Source organism: Zonotrichia leucophrys, chromosome 1A, assembly GCF_028769735.1.
Source record: "Zonotrichia leucophrys gambelii isolate GWCS_2022_RI chromosome 1A, RI_Zleu_2.0, whole genome shotgun sequence".
NCBI lineage: Eukaryota > Metazoa > Chordata > Aves > Passeriformes > Passerellidae > Zonotrichia > Zonotrichia leucophrys.
The window spans coordinates 64,060,285-64,075,197 of record NC_088170.1 but is presented as its reverse complement, the minus strand read 5'-3'; the positions used below and the strand labels follow the sequence as shown (position 1 = coordinate 64,075,197).

Sequence of the window (14,913 nt, the reverse complement as noted above, 5' to 3'; positions counted from 1 at the left end):
ATGCGGCAAATCTAACACTAAAGGGCCTTTAGAAGGAATGCTAATAAAAAAATCTAATTAAAGCTACAGCTACAACTACAATGAAAGCTACAGCTACATTTACATGCACAACTAATGCTACATCTACAGCTACAGTTAGAACTAAAACTAAAGCTACAGCTACAGTTAAATGCATAAGTAATGCTACAGCTACAGCTATAGTTAGAAATAAAACTAAAGCTACAGCTACAGTTACATTCACAACTACAACTACAACTAATGCTACAGCTTAAACAAATTAACTACATTAAGACCATAGCAGTCTAGGTTGCTGTCTTCAAGGTCTTCCAAGCAACCTCTCATCTTCACTGTCTTCTGTTAGGATGCGCAGGTGGAGCAGGTTTCTCCCTCACAGACGTGGTCAGCAGCACTGTTGGAACTGGAAGGTGAAGGGCAAGGCCATCCAGAGATGTGTCTGCACAGCGAATCCATGTGCTGCATCTTGCTTCCTCAGGGACAGGAAAGCAGCTTCAGGATGGCCAGTGACAAATATACCAGCTATGCAGGGTTCAGGTGGCTGTCATCGCATGTGACACTCCATCACAGCTCTGTGCAGGGAACTCCTCTCAGTGGCTAGAGAGCAGCACCCCGAGGCGAAATCGCAGCCGACCATAAGCTTGCCTTGCCTCTCTGTGGGCGGCCGGATCTCGGGCCAGGTGCTCAAAGAGGTTGGGTGGCACAACCCCTCGCATGGCTGGTGGCAAGCTGATCTCTGCAGGAAGCCTCTCATTGCCCAGCACAAAGTGCCTCAGGTGTGTCAGCTGCAGGCAGCGGTCCAGGTACGCCATGATGTCCCACAGCCGCCGTGCAAATGCTCTCCTGTGCCACCGGGACAGCGGTACTGTGGTCAGCACGTGCATGACCACAGTCTTCCAGGTAGAGCTGGAAAAGCCTGTGTCCCTCAGGATGCAGGTGAAGAGCTGCAGGCATTTCAGGTGCAAGCTCTCACACGGCAGCTGCCTGGCAATGTGCTGGAAGAATTTTGCCTCTGCCACAGCGTACATCTCGGCCCACGCTGTGCTTGCCATCATGGTGGCCTTGGTGGGCTGGCTGACCACAAAGATGTCAGAGTCCCCTCGGCGCACCCCAAAGAGCATCTCCACCGTCAGGCTCTCCCTGCCTTTGCTCAGCTGCAATTGGCAAGACCGGCTGCACGGCTGAAACACCAAGTGCCATGAGTGCCACTGAGGCACTTGCAGCCACGAGCTTCTCACCAACTGGCAGAACCAGTGGGAGGTTTTTGCCACGTCCAGGTAGGAGCCGGTGCAGAGTGTCCCTAGGAGGCTGCGCTTCTGCTTCCGCCGCAGCTCCTTCCGCGAGTGGTGCAGGAAGCACAACGGCTTCTCTGCCAGCTGCTCCTTCTCGCACGTGCACACCAGCTCCACACAGACGTTGAAGGTCCTTGCTGCCACCTGCCCTGCACTGTTCAGCTCCAGGTAGAAGGCGTGCCCGGGTGGGGGATTCAGTGGGACCAGCACACGGTACACCCCATCCCAGTCACGGGGACTCCAACCCTCAAAGGCACTGCCCACCCCGATGGCTTCTTGAGGCACTGGGTAGGAGCTATTGCTCACGCTGTCCACAAAGACACGCGTCAAGCTCTCCATCAGCTCTGCTGTCACTGAGCAGCCTCTCTCCAGGTCCTCCACAGGCCACTCTATGCGGTCCACTAAAAGGATGCCTTGCTCATTCCCCGCATATCCGGTCTTTTCTCGGTCTTCCATTCCACCACTGCCACTTTCTCCCTTGCCACCATCATGGTCTTCTTTTCCTCTGCTTCTCTGTTCACTGGCATCGCTGCTTTCCTGCACCTTCACCTCCGTACATTCTTCCTGTCCATCTACGCTGTCTTCACCTTCACGTACATCATTGTTGCTGGCCTCACCGCTCCTTCTCCTGCAGCTAAACCACAGGCCCAAGAGGAGCAAGACTCCAGCAAGGACCCAAAATGGCCACTGCTGCTGCAGGGCACCAAAGAGCATGGCTCCCCAGCCCTTGTCCTGCTCCTCCAGCTCTTGTAGCAGCCGAGCCATCTCGTGGTCCAGCAGTTCCTGACGCTCCTTGATTCGCTGGTGCGTGGCCTCATCCAGCCCATCCCCAGCCGGCTGGGGGTACTGGATCAGGCTTTGCACAAGCACGACGAGCAATGGCAGTAAAGCCATGGTCTGCAGGAGGACACACAGAAGGGGTTCAGTGGGGCCGGAATGGAGACAGACAGTGGGGCACAGGACCCGCAGGGCGGCCAGGCCTGCACCGCTGCCCCAGCAAGCACCGCGCCCTCAGCGAGGCGCTGCCGCCCGGCCGGGCCCTGGGTTAGCGGCCAGAATGCACGGCCCGGTACTGGAGCTACTGCCCCAGCCCTCCTGCAGCTCCTGGCCTCTCCCAGCCCTGTCTCCTCACTGCTGTGCACTCACCGCTTGCCCAGGCTCTACTGGGACAGCGGCACCAGCTGAGGCCTTTTATACCTGCCCCCATTGTGACACGGCCCCTGTGATGTCACAGAACCCAGAGCGCATCACAGGCCAGTCCCGCCTGCCCTCCCCAGCCCGCTCAGGGGACTCATCATGGCTCTGGGCACCCAAAGCCCCAACAGACGCCAAGTGCAGACCTATCACTTGGGAACCTGGCAACCCCAGAACTTCCCTTGACAAAGCAGGCGCAAGGGCCCTGCCACGCAACTCTTGTCAAATATAAATTTGGGTGACATGACTCATGAATGTTCTCAGTATACAGGTGTAAGCTTTTATTTATTATTCAATGTGGAACTTTTTTGCTATTAATATTGATATTTATTACTGTGCTGGTGCATCTCCCCTCCCTTGCTCCTTTCCAGTTTGCAATGTCATCTGAGAAATACTTGTTAGGCCTTGGCCTTGACACACCACCTGGGATCAGATCGTACTTTTTCTGTGCGATCTCAAGCACACCCATTTGTGACAATTAGTTTGGGGGGAACGTGTCATATCAGTTAATATTATTTACTGATTTAGTGAGAAATAAAGAAGTCCACACTGCTTGAATGATGCAGAGGAAGTTGTAATGTCATCCTGTGTTAAGGCCTACACTTGCTTTACACCAGCACTGTCCTGTCTCAAAGATCTTTTGTGAAAACAAAGGTGTGTCAAGGTTTCCCTACTGAATTAGGAATGCTTCCAAAGATCTGTTTATTGTCTGACAAAATATCACACACAACCAACTTATGGTTTGCACTGCAGTGTAAAAATCCTCAGGCCCCTGCAAACTACTTCTTACACCAGAGATGGCTGATCAGTAGTCTGGCTGAAGATTGGGCAAGCCACTGTAATCAAGAAAAACAACTTTTAAAATGGAAAAAGAAAGTTCTTGAAATACAGAACTGTTGAAGCTTAGCTCGTTCCACTCTAATGTGCTCTCCCCCAACAGCACACAAAAATGTGCTCATCCTGACACTTGCTGCAAATGGCTACCCTAGCATGACAGCCATTCTGAGGGAAACTCTTTTTTATATGGTATGTAGACATGTCTGCATTTGGACGCCATCCTGGGTACAAACCTCCTCCCTTGCTTTTTTTCTGTTTGGAGATCCTAGCTGCTGCATATGATGGAGCTGTTTCTTGGGAAGAGTTTCTCTGATGCTGATCACAGCACAGCAGGAGGTTTTTGCTCCCTTGGGCTTCTCAAATTTTTTTTGGATGATCTCTTTATCAGCTGAGGGATGACAGAGCACAGAATGTCTGAATAATTGCTTTTCTTTTCTCCACCCATGACACAAGAGTTGTCTGCACTCAGAAAAAAGTTTTCTGAACCATCCTATATAATAACAAACAATGCCTTCTAAATTCTGCCATCTAAATGAGGTCACTATTGAACAGCTTCATGTCCCAAGTGTTACTTAGCAGGGAAGGAAGAAGAGGAAGACAGGATCAGAGCAGCTACTGATCAGTCATTCACAGGCATCACCAGAAGGAAACAGGAGAGAGCCATGAATTTCACAGGCTACTGTGTTTCAGCAATCCATATCACCCTGCTCCTTTTAAATCTGTTCTGATGACAAGCTTCCAGTCTCATCACAGTTCTCACCTGAGGCACGTGAGTAACTAAGATTAAGAATAGGGGGGATAATTTCTTCTGACCACCAGTCACTTGAGCATCAAGCAGACAAGAGAAAACCTTTGCCCTACTCTGAAGGAGATGGTTTAGGCTCACCTATAGCTAAAGCTGTTCTGAAAGCCCACATTATTAGACTCAGAGTGATAAAGAGCCTATTAATTTGCTGACCCTGGGAAAAAAGCAGCTTTAAATGAACTCTACTACTCCTCCTCTCCCTAGAACTTCAGGTTGAGATTCTTAAGACCAACTAAAGAAAAAAGTAACTTCATTCATGCCTTGCTCAACCATTTCTCAGTCTCATCCCTCCCAATGCACCAGCCAGTAAAACACAGAAAAAAAAAGATACCCATGGTAAGCTTCCAGTGGAAATACTGGCAAAATCCTCTTGGACTTCATTATTTGAAGGACCTGAGGTCAACTCACTGACTGTGAATCACTTCTACTGCTCTGCTTAGCCTGCCATCTCAGCTCAGCTCAGCTCAGCTCAGCTCAGCTCCGCTCAGCAACCTCCCAGATACTTGCAGCTGCATAAGCCCATGGCTTGCAATCAGAAAGACATGAGTCTTACGAAAGAAAGCAAACATGGGGAAGGAAGGGTGGAGATTAGTCCATGCTCTGAGGAACAGGCAACACCAACAAACAGTTTGGCAATAGCTTGTGTCTAGAAGATGCGTACCTTCGAAACCACCTCAGGGGTTTGGGACTTGTGCTGACTTACACAAAGGAACCCCCTCCACCCTGCAGCAGTGGGCTCCTTCTTCCCAGCTTGGATGGAGACATGCCGTGCATTTTGTAAGCATGTCCAGGTGTTCAGAATGGAACATGCTGATCATATTTAGTACCTTAAGGCATGCAGCTTTTCCTTTCTCAAAGTATGCTTTGTGAAATTATAGGTAGTGCTACCCCTACCTTTCCAAACAAATTACCCTCATTATGTTTAGCTTGCCTTCAAAATACTGCCACTCCTGTGTTTCAGACTTTGCTTCCCTCAGAAGGATGCACAAATAGTTGGAGTAGTTGCAAGCACTTGTACCTGCAATTTTCAACTAGCTGCATCCCAGAAAGGGTTCTGACAACAGAACATTCTCTGACATGAACACGGCATGCTGAGGCAAGACAGATGACTTTGCTACATCTTCTAGCCCAGACCTCTGAGGCCAGAATCACAGTCCTTGAGATAAAATGAAGAAAAAAAAATAATCAGGAAATGTATTTTTGCCAAATGAAAATGAATTAAATCTATTGTGGCTTCTCATTCCGTTTAAGAGCAGAGTTGCATATACCTGAAAAACAGGTTTGTAAAGGAAAGGCTTCCAGACATGACTTTATAAGAATGATAACAGGCACCACTGTGTTGAAGGCACAGATAACAGCCCACTTAAGGAGGATTTTCTTTCATTGTAGACACACACAATTTAAAACCAGCTCCTTACTTGCTTTCTTTTGTCATATTAATTGTGAATTTTTCCTTCTAGGAAAATGTAAATCATTGTTTTCTATTTATGTTTCTCATGAATTTGCAGTTACTTTGTAACAATTGTTACTCTCAAATTAGTTTCCTTAACCATTGAAAAGATGAACAGCATGGTCTTGGCTGAAGAGAGTGATGTCAGGAATAAAAAAAAGCATGGATTGTTTTTACTATTCACATCTATTACTATTTTAACGAATAAATTTTATTGTGGTTTGACTTGATATTTGATTTGAGTTGATATTGATTTATTTGAATTGGTATTACCTATAGGTTTCATAGGTCAGCATATTAATTTTTTTCTTTGGTTCTGCCAAGAAATCCACTCATTCTAATTCTTAATGACAACACTTTCATCTTTATTTATGTCTGGTAAATTATAAGCAGAAAACAAATTGTCAGTGAAAAATGTTCTCTTCCTCAGCACAACTGAAACAGTTTACTTAGTTCAGTAGTCCTGGAAACAAAGATAAAAATTCTCTTAACAAGTTTGATAGCCATCAGTTGTCCAGCAGATATTACAAGACTGTCTTATCTCCTAATTAATCAGGAAAGCACAAATTGCACTTGTTAATTTCTATTTTAGTTGTACATACATCTTTTGCGTCTAGAGAAGCAATATGATGATAAAAAGATCTTCCATGGAAACCACTATGCAGCTTCCTGACCAACAGGTTTTGAAGTTTCTGATCCTGAAATCTGACTTCACTGAGGGTAAACACAAACAGCTACAGAGCTGCAGTGAAACCAGCTCTGTAAAGTTCTCCTTGAGTCTGTGCATTTTAATAGACGATGGTAATGGGAGAGCTAAAATAAAATGCTTGTAAACCCACAATATAAAATCAGCACATGAAAAGGAAAGACCTGAAAGATTTAAGAGTCCATAGGAACAAAACCTAATGTCAACTTTATTTCATCACTAGCAAAACCTACAATAAAATTTTAAAAATTGTTCTCATGAGGTAGTATGAAGGTGAAGGTTTAAATGTGTGAAGAGAAAGGAGGAGGTGTTAGGAATGGTATGAGTTTGCTGGATTAAGTGATTTGGCTTCCAGGAAGCTGTGTTGAGTGATGAGGAAGGGACAAGGAAAAATGACGAATGCCATTCTAGCCAATAAAACATTAAGGAGAAGCATTACATGAAGAGTTCATTCTCTTGCAGCTTGATTCCTCCCTGCTGAATGTAAGGGCAATAAATACTTCGTGGTTTTCAGGAGAGAATGCACTGAAAATTTTTGTTCCAGGAACTGTTCCATTCTTTTATCAGGGATGATGTGTGCTGCATGTAAACAGTTGCCAGGGAGGGTAAAGTGATAAGAAAAGGTTAAACTTACCGATGAAAAAATTGCACGGTTAAGGCTTAAAGAACTTCAAGTCTGAGACATTGTTTTGAGCTAATGCCAGCATGTTTCCTTCTTCTTAGTCTGAGAAGAGCCACCTTGTTGCTGTGCTCACATATTTTCAGCTTTTGAGATAGAAACCTGCTCCTTTAGAAAGGATCTAAAAGAGCCTCTACTAAACCCGAATATGGTGGGCTTTTGCTCTGCTATTGCTGAACAGCCCGTTCCTATGAGGAAAAGTTTTCCTCTGAAAGGAGATCTAGGGAACTTCTAGGCCATAATGGAGATGGGAATGAAACAAGACTGAAGTATAGTAGGGAAAAATTATTTGCTGTATTCTTTATGCTCAGATCTTTCTGAACAAATATTTGTGTGTGCAGAAGCAGCCAAATCAACCATTTTGTCTTGACTTATTCCTTCCTCCTTACTTGGATAAGATGCACAACAATGAACATGAGGGAGGCCAGGAAATGACAGATGTAAAAGAGAGTTGCTGTCATGCTTCCTACCCCTTGCAAAAGTGTGGCATAATAGTATCTGAAGGCCTCTGATTGTTGAGTTGAGATCTTCAACATGGCTATCTTGCCCTTATGACACTCACAGTTATGAAGGATGGGTATCCACATTGTCACAATGGCCCTTTCTCAGTGATTCTTCCTGCAGGGGAGTGTGACTCAGCCAGCCTGAACATTTTTCTCTGCATTTGCTCCCATGAAACACAATGGAGCAGATGCAGCCTTTATGAGATTTGACCTGTGATTCGTAAGAGGTGATCCTCACTTTCCAGTCTGCTCCTCTTCCTGAAGCCTTCTTGCTCAGATTTGATTGATCACTGAATGCATTTTCCAGATATTCTTTTTTGCTTTGATTTCCCCTCTCCCTTCTCCTTCCTCATTTCTGAAATGAAGCAATGAGGGGGAAGAAATGAACTGTAAAAGAAGCACAAAAGCAGAGATTTGCTGAATGACTACAGCAAACTCAAGGAGCCTTCAGGTAAGAATGGAGTAATTGGACAACAAAATATCATATGATTTCAGGACATGATGTAACAAGCATTCATATGACCTTGAATTATACATGTTCAAATACTTCTCTGTCTTCAAACACCATTCTTCTGGGACCTCTTTCTGTATCATTTATCTCAAAATGAAAGATGCTTTGTTCCTTTAGGCATACATAGGGTTTCTCAGATATCTTTCAGCCTGTATTTAGAAGGAGGAGAGGACACACATTTGCAGCCTGTCCTGGCAAGTGTGGCAGGTCTGTGACTGCCCTCATAGCTGTTCAGTTTCCTCTTCCTCTCCTGTGGTTTTTATAGCTCTGCATGCAGTCCAGCTTTCCTCAGCTCACCAGTCTTCCTGAACACATTTCCCATTGGGTCCTTGACTTTCAGTGCATTCCAGGAAATGGTTTTGGGTTTAGAGTTGCTCTAAGTGAGTTTTTATCTTCTTGCAATTTAGGTTAGCATAGTACTTCTCTGAAAATACAGACAAGTGAGGGGATTGGGAATAAGGCCTAAAGAATATAAGACCAGTGTGGTGCCTGCAAGTTTTCCTGTATGTTGTATATTTTTTAACCAGGAGACATAGAACGTCTTCCTCTTCCTCTTTCTGAGTCCCCTGTTTAGGCTGGAAGAAATCTCTCTGCAACACAGGCTTGCGCACAGTGTGAGAGTCTCAAAACTCCGTGACTAATGAAGATGCAGGGAATGGGAATTCCTTTCTAATCACAATGTGAAATCCTCAGCAGCTTTTAAAAAAGCATTCTTAGAGTTAGGCTGATTTGTACTGCTCTGTTGTTCAGAAATGTCTGAGAAGCAAACTGTATCTACATTATTTTAAAATGTGTTACTCTTTCAAACTGTGGGGAGCATCTAAAATATGTTTCATATATGTGTAATTACAAATAACACCAAAAATGAGATGCATCATTTGGGTATCTCCACAGTGGGTGGGTCACAGAGGACATTAATTTTCTTAATATTTCTTTTCTGCTGAAGAAGATTTTATTTTGCATACTGTGATAGATGAGTAATGCGATGGTTGACTCTCACAATTAAAAAGAAAATATCATCTATATATATTAAGAGAAGTTTTATAGACTTTATGTTTTACCCTGTTTGCCTTGTTGTCAGGGGATGGCCAGGGTTCTGGAGGGTTGGCTTGTTGCTATGGCAACATCTGACCTCCAATCAAGATTTAAGGAAGTAAACTCCACCTCTGGACAGCAAAGAAGGAGTCCATGGACAGAACTTTGGGAGGGGCTAAAGGGTTAAAAGGTGGAACAGCCATTGTGTAGATGAGCATGTGGTGGGAAAGATCCTCTGCTCTTGGAGCCTTAATATTTTTTCTATTCAGTCTCCTGTTGTATTTTTGATAAGGTTTTAATAAACTTTCTTAAATTTTTGGAAGTGAGTATCATTTCTCACAATGCCTTTACAGAGCCTGTAAGTATTAGATATAATATTTATTCTTTTAAAAATTAGATTTACAGAAATCTCCTGACATGCATACATCACGTGACATAAATCAATTTTGAATACACGTCTTAAGACAAGTTTTGTCCGGATGTAGCTAATGTGGTGTAGTTATGAAAATTCTTCTGTGTCTTCAGGAAGGAAAACCCCCCACCATTTATTCAAAACTATGGAATTCTGTTCCTTTTTCTGAGCAGCCTATGTCATTAGTAAACTTAAAATATGCTTTGGAAGTGCCAACCTCAGGGCTGTGTTGCTGTGTCCCTCTCCTGTCCCTGAGCATTGAAAGTGAGCTGGAGTCCTTTTAAGGTTTATACAGAGACAAAGTGCAGTTGTAAGAGACTTTGAATCAGTGAAATTTGCAGCCACTTGAGCAAGCTTCGTCTCTTCTTTCAGTGGCAGAGAAATGAAAGGTGAATGTTGTCTTGATTAGAAGAACATGAATAGGGAAGATCTGTGGAAAGTCAATAGTGACTGTTGCCTCCATTCCTGTGACTTAAGTACCTTTAAAAGAGATTTGTTTGTATTCAATAGAACACAGAGTGTTGCAGTCCTGCTGCAAAACAGAGAAACATCCAGGGAACATCACTGACTCCTGCATCAGTATTGTTTGAACCTTTGGCGCAGGGAGGCTCCTCTCCCATCCAGTGGAGGTGGAAAAAGCACAGTCTAGAATGTTTCATGCACACAGAAAGCAAGAAGATCTCTTCTTCCTTTGGGTATCTCTCCAAAAGTCTTCTGTTGCATCACCTTTTCCTATTGCAGAATCCTCATTGTGGGGTTGAGTGCAGTATGGAATTCAGTCTGCCTCACGTGCCAGCCATTGTGCTAGCCTTTTTATTCTTTTTACTTACTTGTTTCATACTCATCTTTCTGTGGCTTTGACTCTGACATAAATATTTATAGGCTTTTGGATTTCTTTTCGCTGTAAGCGATTGTTTTTAATCAGTATAAGCTCCTGGGAATCACTGGTCCAGAAACCAAAATGTACTTTTTCCTATGTATGATAGCAGAAGAGGAACATAGGAATCTGTTCCCACTTCTCAACTAGGAGTCATTTCCTTTGCTCTCTGAACTAATGCTTCTCAAACCGAGGCCAAGAAAGCTGTGTAGATTTTATATCTGCACTTTTGACCCCCATAAGATAAGTGAATATGGAAAAAGATGTTCTATGTTTTATCCTAGTGAACAAGGAATAGAGAGGAAACTGGTGACTATTTTCAGAGTAGCTACACTTTAAAATCACAGAATTGTTGAATGGTTTGGGCTGAAAGAGACATGTCAGATCACCTAGTTTCAGTCTTCCTACCACAGAAGGACACTTCCCACTGGATCAAAACCCCATCCCACCTAGCCTTGAACACTTTAGGGATGGGTCATCCACAGCTTCTCTGGGCAACCTGTGCCAGTGCCAAACCACACTTGCAGAAAATACTTCTTTATATCTATCTAAATCTACCCTCTTTCAGTTTAAAGCCATCCCTCCCCTTGTCCTATCTCTACATCCTTGGAAAAAGTCCCTCTCCAGCTTTCTTGTAGACCCCTTTGATGCCCTAGGAGGCCACTATAAGACCACTTTGAAGCCTGCTTTTCCCCAGAGTGAACAATCCCCTCAGTAATATTTCCTCATAGGAGAGGTGTTCCACAAATCATCTTTGTGGCCTCTGGACTCCAGCAGAGGTTTTGTCCTTCCTCTGCAGAACCCCATCACTTTCATGATGCTTGTTCACTGCTGAGCAGGAGAATGTAGCCTCTATACACCATCAATTATCTTTTAAACCAAACATTTCCAAGTCCCAGGTGCCAGCTCCATGCTCCATACCCACACTGTGGTTTAACCTGTGCTGCCCTAGGTGTGGCTGTCCCATCACTGATCTGCTGGTAGCAGCATTTTGTTATTGCTCTGTTCACAGTACAAACCACAGACATTTACAAACAGGGGTGTAAATATTGGAGTCTCATTTTCACCCCAGAGTATCCTAGTGGAAGGTGGGAGGAGGGTATGTTGTGGACAGTTGTTGTTCTTGGGAAAGAGGTGATGGTGTGAGAATGGAAAACCAGAGGTCATACACGTGCTGCTTTGGCCTCTCACAGGGCCAGTACTCTGGGCTTTTCTGAAAGGGTCTTGTGGACAGTCCTAGCACAGCAAATTCAACCTGGGATCCTTTCCCTAAAACTTTTCATCCCTCAGATACATCCATTTCCAACACATTCTTCATTACCCTGTAATATTCCAAGAGAGATAGGATTCATATTGATAACAGCTGTCTGTTTCTTCAAGCTTCCAGAAGCCACACGTTCATCTCCAAAACAACATCTCCAACACATCTGCCATGACATTATCATGGGAGTTTTCAGGGTATTTATATTGATCTGACTGAGGATGATAAGCCCTTTGCAGTGCTGTCTTCCTTCATGAAGGCCCTAAGTGTCTAGTGATGTTCTTGCAGCTCGGGTACACAACAGCCATTGTGATGGCAGATCTTGAAAATCTGAGATCTGATCTAAAAGGCAGATCTGAATTTTGTCAAATGTATGAGTACCCCACTGCACCGATTGAACCATTTGGGCATTTGGAGAAATCTCCCTTTGACAAGAGTGCACATCCTGTGTTGTCTAAAATGTTTCAGTGTACATGGGTAAGGAGCTGTTTGAAGTCTTCCTTACTCGTATCTCTTGCTGCAGTTACCTCCATAGGTCAATTAATCTGTTAATTTACAAAAGGAAAATAATGCTTCACACACTGGATTGTGGTGCTTTCTCCTCATCTCTCTGAGAAGTGTGATCATTTTGCTGTAAATAATGTGAATGGTACAGTACAGTAAGTGTTAATTTGTAAAACTGTGTAGCTCCACCTGACCTAGATCCCCAGAATCCCTTCCCGTACATGTGCAAGTGCTCCTCATGCTAATGAGGAAAGCATGCTCCTTGGAGAGGAAATACACACATCATGCTTCACATCTTAAAGTACTCAAGATGTTTTTTTGACATGCCAGAGATTAGTAGCACGAGACACAAACACATCCAATACTTGATGAGGTACCATACTACTTGATGAGATACCAAAATATACACAAATCCATTATCACTCAGCTGTCTTCCACTACACACGCTGAGACTATCAATAATCACACTTGGTTTGGATTTCTGGGTAATATCCTGAGTTGAATTAAAATACAAGTATAACCTGGCACTAAGACTTTTTTCCTGCATTACAGGAAAAGCAGAGCTAATTCAAAAATGTGTTGGATTCACTGAGAATTTTGTAGCGTGTATCTGCAACTACTTGCTGCAACTGGATTATTTTTAAGTTTTACACTCTTCTCAAATTTTCCAGCTTTGACTTACGAAAGTATGGAGTAAGAAGATAATAATTTCGTTTTCTTATGTTTATGAAAGAATTGAAAAGAGAACTCAGCATAAATTGGATATTAGTTATCTTTTTTTTTTAAGAGGTCTGGCCTTGGTTAACTGCCTTTGAAAAACAAACCAACAGAAGCTTGATTAGACTCAAAGGTCATGCTAGATCAAGAATAATAGTTAAATTATTAAAATGAATGTAACCAGCCAAAAATATTATAAGCATTTGAATGAAGTCATACAATTCAAAAGAAAATAAATTATTGACTGGCAGACTGAGTGCTTGGGAACTTTCAGCTGGCAAAGAAAAGAAGCAAATGTGTTCTTTGCAGTATTTTAAATTCACAGATTACTCCAGTAGTTTAGAAATAGGGCCTGTAATAGAACCTGCAGTCCTTAGCCAGTGCCGTGCTGGTTATGTTTTCCACATTGCCAGTGAATCAGAAAGCAAACACCTCAACAGCACTGCAAATTCCTGTGGGGTTTGTACTCATGTTATTATTTTTGCAAGGTCTGACTCCTGATCTACCTGTGTGTAGAAAACTCTCATTCATGCCAATGAACACAGATGTGAGAAGATTGCTGTATTTTACCTAATTTCTGTATTGAGTAAAACAGAACAAAATTTGGGTATAAGTGGTATGAAATAATCACTGTAAGAAAACATCTCCATCTGGATGTATATACTACATTCAAAGAACTACTCATAATTACTTGGAAATGGACATTATTTGCAAGACAAATGAACAATATTGCAAAACGTTGTCATGGGCTGAGAGGAAAAATAATAAACCAACCTAAGTACTATACTGCTCTGGGTTGTAGGCATGGCCAGAGAGAGCAAAAGTATGAAATAACACAGTCCATCCCAAGTCCTCCTTGACATGTCAACGGGACTCAGAGTCAGATCATTACACGCCCCCTTGCACAAGTGTATTGCAATCCCGTTTTAGTGTGTGAGCCCCTGTTTCCTGCAGTGCAGCTGCATTCAGCAGAGCACAAGATACATTAATACAGGATGGTATTCCATGAGTGAGACTGCTGAGATTCTTTTCCATTTCTTACTCTTCAGTATAACACTATGCCTCATTTACTCCACACCATCTGAAGTTTCCACAGAGGAATCTTGTTTGTTGTTGCCCATCTGATTCTTACTGTAACAGTATTTGTGCACATCTTCAACAAGGACAAACTCCTCCTTAGCTCCCAGTTTGGGGCAAAAAAGGGAGAGAAAGAAGAGATTAAGCCACTTTATTTGTATGATATAAGAAGCAAAAGCCAAGGGTTCAAAAAATACCCAGCTCTCTCAGATTGAACTCTAGCACCCTAATTCAGTTAATCTCTTCTGTTCTTGCTGGTTTAAACCCCTATTCCTTGTGGTCTCTGCAATGAATGTGAGAGTTCCAAGACTAGCAAACATCATTGCAGGACAGTGCTAAGTTTGGCACTCCCTGCTCAGCAAGGAGCTGCTTGTGAACACTGTGGAACTCAGTGGGTTCATGTAGCAAAAACCCAACAGCAGGGCTAGGATCACTTTGGGATTTAATGGCACTTTCCCAGTGTCACTGGGACAGACTCAGAAATGTTATGTTGTATTGTGCAGTGGTAGAGGAAAGAAGAAATTCCACTTTGTAGCTCTATTTTCTGGGTAAATATTGAACAGTCTGGGGAAAGGACAGCAGTGAAATGATAGAACTGAGTCTATGATTCAAAAGTGAGATGGTGTCAACATGGGTGGAAGTGTCTTGTGGTACCAGATACTGCCTTTCACAGCCAAAGACTCTGCTTCCACTAGCCAGTCCTTCATGAAGGATATTTGGAAAAGGGGGTTTTACCACTTCTGGTATTTGCTGATTCCTGGCACTGAGATAGAGCAGCTGTCCCAGCCTTTCCCCCTAATGCTGCTCTATCCTCACAGTTCTCTAATTGCTCCATTTCCAATACAACTCTTATTCACAGGGGAGAATGGGCAGGCCTTTCTTCTTGCAGGTAATGCAAATATTCTACAGAGAAATATGTTAACTTTCCTGCAGCATTGTTATGAAGAATTTCTCTGCAATATCTGACATCCCCCAGTATTGCTATTATTTGGCTTGACAGGCTTGATGTGGGCTGATGTGAAATATGTGAAGTTTGTA

General features: G+C 43.3%; 1 protein-coding gene across 1 annotated transcript; it reads right to left on the bottom strand.

Annotated features, from left to right (window-relative positions):
- Window positions 1-605: 605 nt before the first annotated feature.
- On the bottom strand, window positions 606-2,201 carry LOC135458568 (inositol 1,4,5-trisphosphate receptor-interacting protein-like 1). Its single transcript, XM_064733787.1, has one exon. The coding sequence runs from the start codon at window positions 2,199-2,201 to the stop codon at window positions 606-608; it is 1,596 nt and encodes a 531-aa protein (XP_064589857.1).
- Window positions 2,202-14,913: the final 12,712 nt, after the last annotated feature.

Excerpts from the sequence above, each read along its gene's own strand:
- LOC135458568 (XM_064733787.1), bottom strand. The coding sequence starts at position 2,201 with ATGGCTTTACTGCCATTGCTCGTCGTGCTTGTGCAAAGCCTGATCCAG.